The sequence below is a fragment of the Malaya genurostris genome, chromosome 2 (assembly GCF_030247185.1).
Source record: "Malaya genurostris strain Urasoe2022 chromosome 2, Malgen_1.1, whole genome shotgun sequence".
Taxonomy (NCBI): domain Eukaryota; kingdom Metazoa; phylum Arthropoda; class Insecta; order Diptera; family Culicidae; genus Malaya; species Malaya genurostris.
This window is the reverse complement of record NC_080571.1, coordinates 283,089,993-283,102,806: the sequence shown is the minus strand read 5'-3', so window position 1 is coordinate 283,102,806 and position 12,814 is coordinate 283,089,993. Positions and strand designations below refer to the sequence as shown.

The window sequence follows — 12,814 nt, the reverse complement described above, 5'->3', positions numbered from 1 at the left end:
GCACATTTTGCGGGATAATCTGGAGGTTTCGTTGATCCAGGCGAGACTTTAAGATAAGTTCGGCTTTCACCATGACAGCGATAATTTCGGATCGATTTGAGAAAGAACAGGCTTTACTAATAAAGGTTAGTAGCTATTGGCAGTCCTAAGAAATACTATTGAACCAGCTTGATTTTGCCCTTGGTGTCTGGTAATGCTTTTGTGCTCTGCAAAAGAACAATATTTTTAATGCTCTTTAGATCTTTTACTGCATATAACAAAAATGTGAGATTAAAAATGGTTACAGTACTACATTTGATGATTTATTTGATTTGGCTACAATAAATGTAGAATGACTTATCAGTTCATAAACAAAAACTTTAAACCGTATATTAAAAATCAAATATTTGCCAATTCATCAGTTCTGATTCCCGTTCCCCTTTCTTATAAAATACAACCGTCCGCTGGCACTAATGTTCTCTAATCCGTGCAAACGAACTGTTTCCCTACACTATTAGGCGTGCGGGTGTGTGAAAATAATATTAGGAATGAAATTCTTCTATCATAAGTAATTACGTCAATACTCAAGCCCTGAACTCAAATTGTAGATGAAAACGCATGGTATTTAGTTCTAAGGGCATGCGATATATGATTTTAGAACTAGCTACCATGCGTCATGCGTTTTTGAACCAAGACGCGGGCTACTCTGACTCCGAGTTAAAACGAACACGTGGCACGCGCCCTGAACAACAACTCATGAAAAAAAGATAAAATAAACAAACTCGGCATATCAAACGTTGTTTGGGTGACTCTGGGTCAGCTTTTGGGCTGCTCTGATCAATAAACGAAAACGGTATTAGTGTCAGTAGGATCGATAGTATTAGCCATGCAAAGATTCTGTACACTAATATCGTTTTCGCTTGATACCTAACCTAACCCAGTTTCCACCCTAACTACTGTCAAACCGTTTGTTTGAAGCTAGTTTCGAACCTAGTTTTAATGTTGTTGAACTGAAAATCGAGTCAGTTTCGAGCCTGGTTGTTATGTCAGGTTTGATCAAGCCCCCGTTGCTAAGTGCGAAATAAACACAGTTTCGTGAAACGTGTTTGTTTGATGAAACTACCCTGGGTCAGTTTCAGTTTTCTCAAGCGAAAACGACATAAGAATCAGCTGCGAAGTCTGTTGAAACAGAAAGGCCAAGTTCCACAAAAGGAATGTAATGCCAAGACTTTGCTTTGCACCATCGGATGATAATTTGATGGAAACACATGGTTTTAACGATCGATTTATTTTTTTTAAAGTCTGGTGTTACATCCGTCCACATTTTTAAAAAATCTGAAAATAATACAGTGTAATGCATTCATACCAGATTTATTTTTTATGTAGAATCTGGAGTGGTACCAAAATTGTAAGTGCGAATTCGAAATTTCAAGCGCATTTTATTTTACATGAAATACATTTTGAAAAATTCTGAAAAAAAATCAGAAAGGTTTCTCAATGCCTTAAATACTCCTGAATTTTTTCAATTATTTTTGCTAAAGAGTCGGATTTGGATCAACATTTCGAACCAAAAGTCGGATTTGGAACGACATTTCGAAGACTTATTAAAGCATTTAAAGACCTTTCATTTGCATCTTAGTTTGTTCAAATCGGTTTAGAAATTTCCGCGAAAATTGAGTGTGTATTTTCTCATAGATTTGCACATATTGCCTTGAAATTCCGGAACCGGAAGTCGGATTTGGGACTATAAGACCTATCATTATTTGTCACAAACACACATACATATACATATTCATACACCCACCTACCCCCAAACATTTGCTCAGTTCGTCGAGCTTAAAAAGTCACAGAGATTTAAACCGGATGTTCGCCTTTTTATGCCAGAAAAACTTTCTAACCCTATGTGCGGATTGGGAATCGAGCCCAGGTGGGCTGAGTGAAAGGTATCGACTTATCCTTCACGCTATACCCGTCCCCCTAAACACTGTTCTAAAATTCAGGTTTCGAACCCAAGTTCAGAAGACAGACCATGAACCCTACATCCAGGGGCCAAACTTGTGTTCAGAACTAAAGTTCAGAATCAACTCCAGATCCACAGCTTAGGTTCAAATGTCACTTCCATTATTCTGGTCTAGAACAGAATCCAAGTACAGAACAGATATCAGGTTCAGGATCCCGAATGAAGAGTAAGGTTTCAGGTTCAATATTCAGCTTCAGAATTCAATAACAGAACTCAGTTTCAAAGTCCTGATTCAGAGACCGGGCTCAGAATTCGGATCAGTTACAACTTCAGAATGCACGTTAAGGTGGACAAGGTTTGTATGGGAAAAAGATGAAAAGGTTTTTTTTTTTCGCTCCACCAAACTTTTCGCGTTCCTTTCTGGGATCCATAGGAAGGATGCAAAATTTTAGCTCGGTCTATGAAACTATATTTTCGTACGACAGTACGACATTTGTAGAAAAAGTTATTGAAGGAAAACCGGTACAAGGTCCAAACAATGGCTCATTCCTTAATATATCTGGCACCACTGCTGCTAGTGGTCGTGATATGATTTGACCTGAAAATTTATGAAAAATACTAAAAAATCACATCTCCTAATTCGATGATATTCCAACGACCACTAATTTTCAAGAAACATCGCATGTTATTTATTTCCATCATGGGGATTTTTTCTTAACAATTTAGGAAAAAAGTATGGAATTATTTCCTTCTAGAATCAATAAGATTCCCGACATAAGAGTCAGAGTGACTGATCTAGTAGATCCGATATGATGCTACAAATAACATACTTTGAATGAGAAAAGCACGCAACAACAATCAAATGTTTACATAAATAAAAAACCCTTCTTAATCCACCTAGTGGTGTGATAATGCCTTTCTCTTCTTTCATAACAGTCTCATGAAAATATGTTTCATACTTTTATTAAATAATTTCGGATACTAATTTTGACACCAATTGATTCAGATTGATTCGAGTAGTTCACAAAAGCATGCTTCAGTGTTTATGTCACACAGTCAGCATCATTTTTCCAAACTAGTGCTTGACATTTGCGTTGCCTATTTGTATGAGAACAATGATGCTAATCTAAAAAAAGCCTTCTCAGTCCACTTAGTGAAATTTTCATATATCTTGAAAAATCACCATAGGGGGGAGTACATGAAATTTTCGAAATCGAAAAAAAATTTTTGATGCCAAAAGGCTTAGAATTACATGAAACGTCGAGATTTAGTGTCATCTCGAAAAAAAATTTTTTTGAAAAAATCGACTTTTTGGGACTTAGAAAAGTCGTAGAAAGTTGATTTTTTCAAAAAAATTTTTTTTTGAGATGACACTAAATTTCGATGTTTTATGCAGTTTTAAGAGTTTTGGCATCAAAAAAAATTTTCGATTTTGGAAATTTCATGTACTCCCCCCTATGGTGCTTTTTCAAGATCGAAAATTGTCAAACCTTTACCACCGGGCAGCACCCCTTAAGCATGTCCGATTTAGGTCAAATTTTGCATGAAGACTTTTTTCGAGGTGCTTAAACTTTTGAGCACTAGAACTTTACGAAAATAGAGTTGATCCCAAAATTTTGGCACCCTTATATATATAAGAGCGGTAAAAATCAACGTGTTTTGTCGGTTACGTCACTTATACCATCATATATCTGGAACCAAAAGTCTCAACCATTTGATCTTCGAACTTGATCAACGGCCCGACAGTAGCTTTCAAACGAGCCCAAGTTTGTTAAAATCGGATCAGCCATCTCTGAGAAAATTGAGCGCGTTCAAATACAACGCTTTTTGTCGGTTACGTCACTTATACAATCATATCTCCGGAACCAAAAGTCACAACCATTTGATCTTCGAACTTGATCAATGGCCCGCCAGTAGCTTTCAAACGAACCCAAGTTTGTTAAAATCGGTTCAGCCATCTCTGAGAAAATTGAGCGCGTTCAAATACAACGCTTTTTGTCGGTTACGTCACTTATACAATCATATCTCCGGAACCAAAAGTCACAGCCATTTTATCTTCGAACTTGATCAATGGCCCGACAGTAGCTTTCAAACGAGCCCAAGTTTGTTCAAATCGGTTCAGCCATCTCTGAGAAAATTGAGCGCGTTCAAATATCTTCGAAAAGTGCACACACATACACACACACACATACATACACACACACAGACATTTTCCGATCTTGTCGAGCTGAGTCGAATGGTATATAACACTATGGGTCTCCGAGGCTCCGTTCGAAAGTCGGTTTTTCCAGCAATTCTAATACCTTTCTATAGAGAAAGGCAAAAAAAATTCGGCTGATCGCAACGATTAGCCGTTTGTCACCACAAATGAGCTGTTAATTTTCTCCGGATGACTATCTGATGACGTGCTGTCAGCATGGTTGTGTCAACATAATTATAAGAATTGACCGATAGTTCGAACAGTTAACTTTCCCGTTCTTGGCTTTGAATCGAGTTTCCCTGCTGGGTGTTGAAGCGGATGTCAATAAAGTCGTGCTGTGCTTTCCCATTCGCATTGTTGGCTTTCTTTTTTTTGTATTTCATTCTTCGGATCAGCAAGGATTACAGCATAATTTACATTATTAGCGAGTTTTTCTTGTTCGCCTTTTGTTTCAATCTGTTGATTCCGGAAGTTTTTCTCTATTTTTGGCTGGTGCAATTAAATATAATGAACACGAAGGAAAAGTTTGTAAGCACAGACGTCTTAAGCCAGCACCCGTTTTATTTTGGGTATGGTCACTTCGAGAATTCTAATATTAAGGCGCGGAGCTTTTGGGATGTCGTTTAAAGCTTACGTTTAAAGAAAATAAGTCAAGGCTCTGGCGATCCAAGTAAGTAACGGTTACTGCGAAGTGAGCAGATTTCCCATTGAAATTACATCTGTTTAAGTTTATTCGTTTTGTCCGGTGTACTCAAAGCTCAATTATTTTAAAGATAAATCGGAACGAACGGCAACGAGTTTAAATAGCAAGAATTTACCCGATTGTTACACCACTAATGTTAAGATTGAGATGTACGATATAGCGAAATGACCCCTTCAGTGAAATGATTCTGATCCGGTTAGAAATATGTAACATCATTACAAGTACTGTCATAACATACTGATTTATATTGTCATTCAAAACTATCCGAAATGTTAGCCAAATGATATTCGAAATCGACCCACAGCCTAATTGCATGAACTTTGACTTGTTCGTCACTCTTACGAAGCGACAGCCATTTGAACTTCAAACCTGTTCAATGAACCAACAGTAGTTTTCAAACGAGCCTAACTTTGTTGAAATCGGTTCAGCCATCACGAGGACATTGAGCGGAGAGAGAAAAAGCATGTTTAGTTGGTTACGTCACTTATACCATTATATCTCCGGAATCAGAAGTGCCAGCCATTTGATCTTCAAACTTGAGCTTTCAAAGTCTAAGTATGTTAATATTGGTATGTTTAGCCATCCAGGGCCGATGAAAGAGGTGGGTACGGTGGATAGTACTACCCACCCGAAAATTTCAAAGGTGGGTAATTACTCACCTGAAATTTCTAACGAAAAATAATAGTAATATTAGTATAATTTGTAACAATACAGCTAGTTGAACATCAGAATGAAAGGTTTGTTCGAACTATTGCTTATGCCCCCAGAGTCACAGCGTGCTGGCTGTTTAGCCTAGGTTGTAAGCGGTATTCAGTAGCGCTGCACTCATCGCTACCTGATGGAAACCCATCATGCTATTTTTACTTTTTCACTATTAGAGATAGTGAAGAATTAATTGTGTACGAGAATGCAGCCGCAAGTAGAAAGTAACAACTTCTGATAACTATTCTTTTGTCGGTTCGGGTAGTAAGTGGTAAAAGACCTTTATCGGTACTTTCCGGCATACCAGAGACTCGAGTGATTTGCATTGATGAGATGCTTAAAATCAACTCCTCTTGCGAAAGTAAAATTAGTAAAAGATTTCTGCTGGCTAAAATCAACCTTGTCACTTCTTACCTTTCCATTCTTTATCTTCATATAAATGAAATCTCTCAAAATCTTTTGACGTAGGATTGCTTCATTGTTTTCTATACCGGGGTACAAATTGAAAATATAGAAGTAAACCCAAGTAGCACATGTAACTTGTTCATAAAAAATAAAAATAAAACAGATGCTGCATAATGGTCGCATGACAAATACGACGAAACAAGTCGTATTATGATGGTGACAATGGAGTCAAAATAATGTTACGAATTGACATCTCATCATAATAAGTTACAATAAGTTTTGACGTAACTTCTCGGTAATCTAGCTCTTACGACGTGCTCGCATTGCGCTTTTTAGTCGCCAACTGGTCACCGTAACAAAATGTGACAATGAAAAAGTGACACACTATAAGACAAAGTTATGTAATGATTTCATATCGGTTACCGTATTCGTTGTGATGCAACAAAGAAATACAATTACAGTGTCAATTGAAAGCTTCCGTACATTATCCCGGACAATAATATTAAATCAATAAGTAGAATAAGTAGAAAAATCCTTCAGTTTAAAAAACTGGATACAGTTAAATCTGCGCTTATACGCAAATTTTTTACCGGTACATGTGCGAAGCAAACTTGTTTCGTTTTTTGAAGTACGTTCACACTACCAGAGAGAATATACCTACACTTTGTCACGGCAATGTATGCATGGAAAAATTTATGCCAATGGCTACCATTATGACCAAGGAATGAAATATTCATTAAATTTGAAAAAGTGCATTTTTTTGCGATTGGTCAACTGTTTTAACTTTGGTATATGTAAAACTAATATTAATCACAAAAAAGTTCTAACACAACACATTTTCGACTTTTTAGCTGTAAATTATATGACGGGAACAAAAATATAAATATTATTTTTTATGTCGATGTTCTGAAACCCAAAATATCGAAGGCGCGCACGTTTTCAATAAGTATAATGATCAACTTCATCATAAATATCGAATAGCACTTAGATTTCGAATAGATATAGTGAGTTTAAAGAATAATGAATTCTATATTTTAGCCCTCATTATCGGATGCCAATTTTGGTCGTAAATGTTGAATGGGAAAAACATCAACAAATTGTAACTTGACACAAACTTATATTTACTCATTTAGGGGTTAGCCAAATTTTGTGCTAGGTCACATAACCGTTTTTATTATTTTTACGTTTCGCCTTTGACTCATCCGTGCAGAGCAGTTCAAATTGAACTGCTTAATGCTAAGCTCGGCAGTTCAATTTGAACCGCTAAGCAGACGTAAAGTTTCTGCTACTTACAGAACACTTTTTGTTTTGCAACGAAATTATATTTACTGTTTCATTGTGACTGATGTGCGCGCTGAATCAAATCAAATATTCTTTACTGAGAATTTGTTTGGCAACCCTTGGTAAGTCGCACAAGCTCCGCCTCTTACGCTTTTCAGGTTACATAGCAGTCATTATGCTCGTTGCAAAGTCTTCAACTTGTTCCATGAATTTGTGTCATATAAGTTACTGTCATTGAAGTGTAATAACGTGTGCTACTTGGGAAACCATATAGACAGTGGTTAGGTTTTGAACATCTACAACTCAACTACGAACAATGTCTAATTCTCCCTGATTTTCAAACCATTGTCATTCCTATAATTGATATGACGGTTTCGTATACATAAGTTCACGGTTTCCATATGATTTCTGCTCTTCAATGAGTGCGTTTCCATTTGAGAAAATTACTTACAGAAAACAAAATTCAGTGTCGAATCGACTTGCACTTTGTGCGGTTCGATACTGCCGTCGAGAAGGTTGCTTCCACATCGTCCAAAAAGTCCAGGAACTAACTAGGAAAACAACATTTCTTGAGCTAATTTTCTTTATTTATTATCTAAATTTTTTATATCATACTTATAGAATGATTTGTTCATGGCCTTAAAATAGGCTTCAGTTACGCCGATGACTCTCTCAGATTAATAACAAATAACAAACAACTCCTAACGCATTAATTACTAAAAACTTTTGTTGGTTTTCCTTTTCAAGATAGTCGACGTTAATTATACCTCGAGCATCTAAAAACTGACGCCATACTTGTTGCAGCTACTTGTTACGTTTTCCTTGTCTAAATGTTGAAACAACTCCGGAGCAAAAAGATAGATCCATGTTTCGTCCACTGTTTCATACCAACGCAAGAAATCCTTTTTATTGCGACTAAGCAGTGCCGACCAGCTCTCTGGATTGTTGATTGTTGATGCGTTGTTGCTTTTGACAGATTGATTGGTCACGTTAAAATCAGAATACCACAAATCCTTGTTTTTAATCTGAGTGCGGGTAACACTTCTTAAACCATTACTGGACTTGCCCGGTTTTTCCTTATAGGAAGCAATGTTTTATTAATAAACGGAATTCGTTATTTTTAAGTTTTCGTAAATCAAAAAGTAACGTCACTCATATGTCGGTAAGTTTAGTGTTTGTGGTGCGATTGACGTGAAAACACTTGTCTTCTGAACGATGATGATAGTTTGACATTACAAACGTCATCTCAGTCGGTTCCGGGACTTTTTTTTAACAATGTGCTATTCACATCAGCGGCTGGATTTGTTTTGTGCGCCGTTCGATTCGCCCGGGTTTGCGGTTCAATGCATACGGCGCTGGTCTTATAAACCAGTTGTCATATGTTCGAGCCCCGACCTGGAATGATTCATAGTGTCAGTAGGATCGTAGTACTAGCCATGAAATGATTCTGTATGCTAAGAATCGGCTGCGAAGTCTGTTGAAACAGAAAAGCCAAATTCCACCGAAGGAATGTAATGCCAAGCCATTGCTTTCGATCCATGCGAGACATCTTTCACCATCAACCCCAACCAACTAAACGATCAGGGTAACAAAAATTCTCAAAGAAATAATTTCGAAAATTTGCAAACACAAATAAGTTTATATGGAACCTAAAAGACTGCTGACTTAATATTCCAAACAAATATTGGCAGAAATTTTGTTGTTTGATATTGTATTTAACCCTTAAATGCGCAATTTTGTTTTACAACAAAATATCGAAAACGCTTCAAGCTTCGAATTTACGCGTCTCATGCAAAGTTATATCGAAACAAAATATTATTTGAAAATCGACTAAATAATACTTCAAAATAGTCGGTCGTTCTCCCTGGTACGAAAAATTACCCACCTGGGCTTAACATGTTTCACCGGCTCTGTAGCCATCTTCGAGAAAATATAGCGGTAATTCGTTGAAATACATAATCACACGAACAGATATTTTCCAATTTTGTTGAACTGTGTCGAAAAGTATATCGAACTATTGGTCTCCGAGGCTCCGTTGAAAAGTCGATCAGTTAGATTACAATAGAGAATAGAAATCGAATTTCTCATATACAAAGGCTGTGCAATCGTTGTGAAACCCGACTTTTCAACCGTTAACCGTTCATGTTATATACCATTCGATTCGGCTTGATGAACTGAGTAGATGTCAAATGAAAGGTCTTCTGATATCACAGGCTGCTATTGAATTTTATCCCGATCCGACCTCCGGTGCCGGAGTTACTCGTAAATTTCGTGATCGATTTTCACAAATCAAGATACAAATAAAAGGTTTTGAAATTATTCAAAAAGGCCCCGAAATGTTTATCCAGATCCGACTTCAGGTTTCGGAATCACAACGCGATTAGTGAAAAGTTTTCAATTTCATTAGTACTTTACTAGTCTCCGGTTTTCGGTTCCGAAAGCACTGATAATAGTGAAGAAAAGTTCCAAAAACGGAAATCACTTCGATTTCAAAGCAACGATTAAACCGATTTTCATAAATCTTTATTCAATTTAAAGCTCTCGTTGTGTTAAAAGATACTGTGCAATTTCACCCTGGTACGACTTTCGGCTCCGAAATTATAGGACGAAGAGAGTCAAAACTTTCATACCGTCATACAAAATGACGATGCAAAACCGGTACGCATCGGTACGTGCTGGTAAGGAAGAAGAAAACACCACCACCTTCGTGAACATTTTGCGGCACTGCGGTAGAATGAATGAAAGAATTTCAATTGATTGAAGTTTAGTTGAAAAGGCATGCATTGGAATCTTATGCTTTGCGATGTATAATGAAATTTCAACAGTCAATAATATTTACATACATGCTAAATTACAAATGATTATATTGATAATAAAAACAAAAATGAAAAATGCTAATCAAAATTTTTCTATATGCTGTCGCTTCTAAGATACAGCGGTTTGAATATATAACTAACAGAAAACTGTTATGTATTTGTAGTTTCTGGATATTATGAGATTATTCAAATAAGAAAATACCACAAGTTTATTTTGAGCTTTTTCACAATGTTGGAAAGACTTATTAGTTACTGATATGTGTTTCATTCAATATTTCAAAAATCTACCTAGTTTAAGTAGACCATAATTGTTTGTCCATTATTCTTACATCTTGACCTATAGTGCAATACACTCCTTCAATTAGTAGCTTCAGTTTAAACATATCAGGTGTAAGTTTTTTGTGTATGATTCCAATAGTGACTTAAAATATTGCGAAGAAACCAAATGAAACGAACGAGCCGTTTTTAAAATACATTTTTTGAACATTTGAAAAAAAAATTTGAACCGGGCCCTTCTCAAAAGTTAGGATAGAGCCGAAATTGAGAACTGATAATGCAAATTTTCGTTTCTGAGCAATTCCATACGAAATCGAAGGTCGATTTTTCTTGTATTTTTTTTATTTGGCTTTAATTTTGCATATGCATGCTTTATGAACAAAAGAGACAATTTGCATAAGAAATTTTTCGTTTTTACTCCTGCCTTACTTTTGAAAAGGGACTAAGTAAAAATCCCTTGAAAATTTTCAATAGTGCACTGAAGTCTTTTTCATGCGAGTTTACGTACCGCATAGAAACGCATAAAAAAAACCGCATAGCTCTTAAACTTCGCATTAAACAAACCGCATAACAAATTCGCATAAAAAAGTCGCATAAAAAAACCGCATATAAAAAGGCCGCATAAAAAAATACCTTAGTGTATATGTTTCAGAAACGGTGGATCCGATCGATTTTGTGTTTTCTGCGATGTTTTATGTAATTGTAAGAACTATGCAGTACGGTTTAGTACGGTTGAAAGAAATTGTTTGTTTGATTTTTAATTCAAAAAGAACACTTAAAATTCAAATATATTTTTGATTATTTGTTTTGTATGTTTAGATTACACCAGTTCTCGACGTTTCATGCATTTCTAAGATATTTGGCATCCAACTAATTTTTTCCCGCAGTTTTGAGATTTTTTTTACGCGGATTGATGAAGTTACGCGGTACGTATCCCCCGCGTAAAAAGGAACCTCAGTGTAGTTACATATTTTCAAAATAATGCAAATTTTTGAAAATCATGAAAAATTTATTGTTTATTTTTCAACAGAATTTTAACTAGCTACAACATATTAAGAAAAAATCAAAAATACTTTTTTGAGATATTGAATTTAAAGTGTTGTTTTTTTAACAAAAACAAATTTTTAATTTAAATCGATCGGACCCACCGTTTCTGAAACATATACTATTGAAAAATTTCAAGGAATTTTTGCTTACTCCCTAATCAAAAGTAAGGCTAGAGTAAAAAGGACAAATGGTTGATGCAAATTGTTTAGTTTGGCCATGAATAACACTGATGCAAAATTTAAACCAAAATAAAATAAAAAATTAATTTCAAAAAAATTGTCATTTGCGGTGGAATTTCTTTTCTGGTTGTGAAGAATGCTAATGCGAAGTTTGACTTAATTAAAAAAAAATACAAAAAATCGACCTTCGAATTCAAATGAAATTGCTCATTTAGAGACTTAGGTGATTTATGTGTTCAGACAAATATTCAAACAATACGCAATAATCGTGATACTGATAGCAATCTCATGACATTTTCCATGTGTTTAGTAAAATAAGTGCATCCGAATAAATAAAAAATAAAGCAGAAGTAAAAGAAAGCGCTCTCGCTTCAAGAAATTAAAAACAAAGTCACAAAGATCAGTATATTAAAAAAAAATGTAGTCCTATGTCAATATTTGAATCGGCCTAATATAAACAAAATATTTTAACTTAAGTCCGACGTTATTCAAGCATATTACTAGCACAGTTCGGGTACGGAAAAATGTGTGAAACTTGTTTCCACTCGATTGACAAGGGTGCACCACCGGCCCGAACGATAAAATACTGCAAAAACCAGCCCACAGGCTTAGCTCGTCCTTGCGGCCATTCTGAGACGACCGGCAAAAGGAAATTGTAATAGGACTTCGGCACTTTGCCGTACCCGAGAGCCGGAGCCGGTGCCGGTACGAACCGAACCGGCAGTGATAGCATTAATTAATCATGAAACCCAGCACTTACCTGGTCGTGATGTCGTAGACGGTGTACTGAGCCAGGAAGGAATGGCGGAAAAGTTTCTTCATGTTCTGCGCCAGCAGCAGAAACTTCCGGTCCGCCGAGATGGAGAACTTGGCCGGGGAGAGTGTTTTCTGCGAAAGAGAGAGAGAGAGAGAGAAATGGAGACGTGTCGCGTCGTTTAGTGTGCATAGAAATCAGTAAATTCTGTCATTTGCATGCATGATTAATGGCGCCGTTGGGTTCAACACTCTGGCGAACATTTCAATTGTATGAATAAAATAGTTTGGTGCTGAAATTCATGCCCACAGAGAAAAGAAATACTTCTTCGGCGCAGTTCCTGCTCGGGATTGCAAAGCTTCGGAAGGAAAAGTTTATAATTACTTTTTTTTCTATCGAACACGGCCATAATTTATGTTTACTTTTTTTTAATCAATTGCCGAATTGAACATTATGGCCGATTAATTTTCCCGCACAAGAATCTATGGCGTGTCGAGTGCAGGAAAGTAATA

General features: G+C 36.2%; 1 protein-coding gene across 1 annotated transcript in view; it reads right to left on the bottom strand.

Annotated features, from left to right (window-relative positions):
• Window positions 1-12,814, bottom strand: part of LOC131430331 (uncharacterized) — a 494,804-nt gene that overhangs the window by 106,512 nt on the left and 375,478 nt on the right. The window contains exon 7 of the mRNA XM_058595215.1: window positions 12,309-12,436. Coding sequence (XP_058451198.1) covers window positions 12,309-12,436 — 128 coding nt within the window. The remainder of the gene's footprint in view (window positions 1-12,308; window positions 12,437-12,814) is intronic.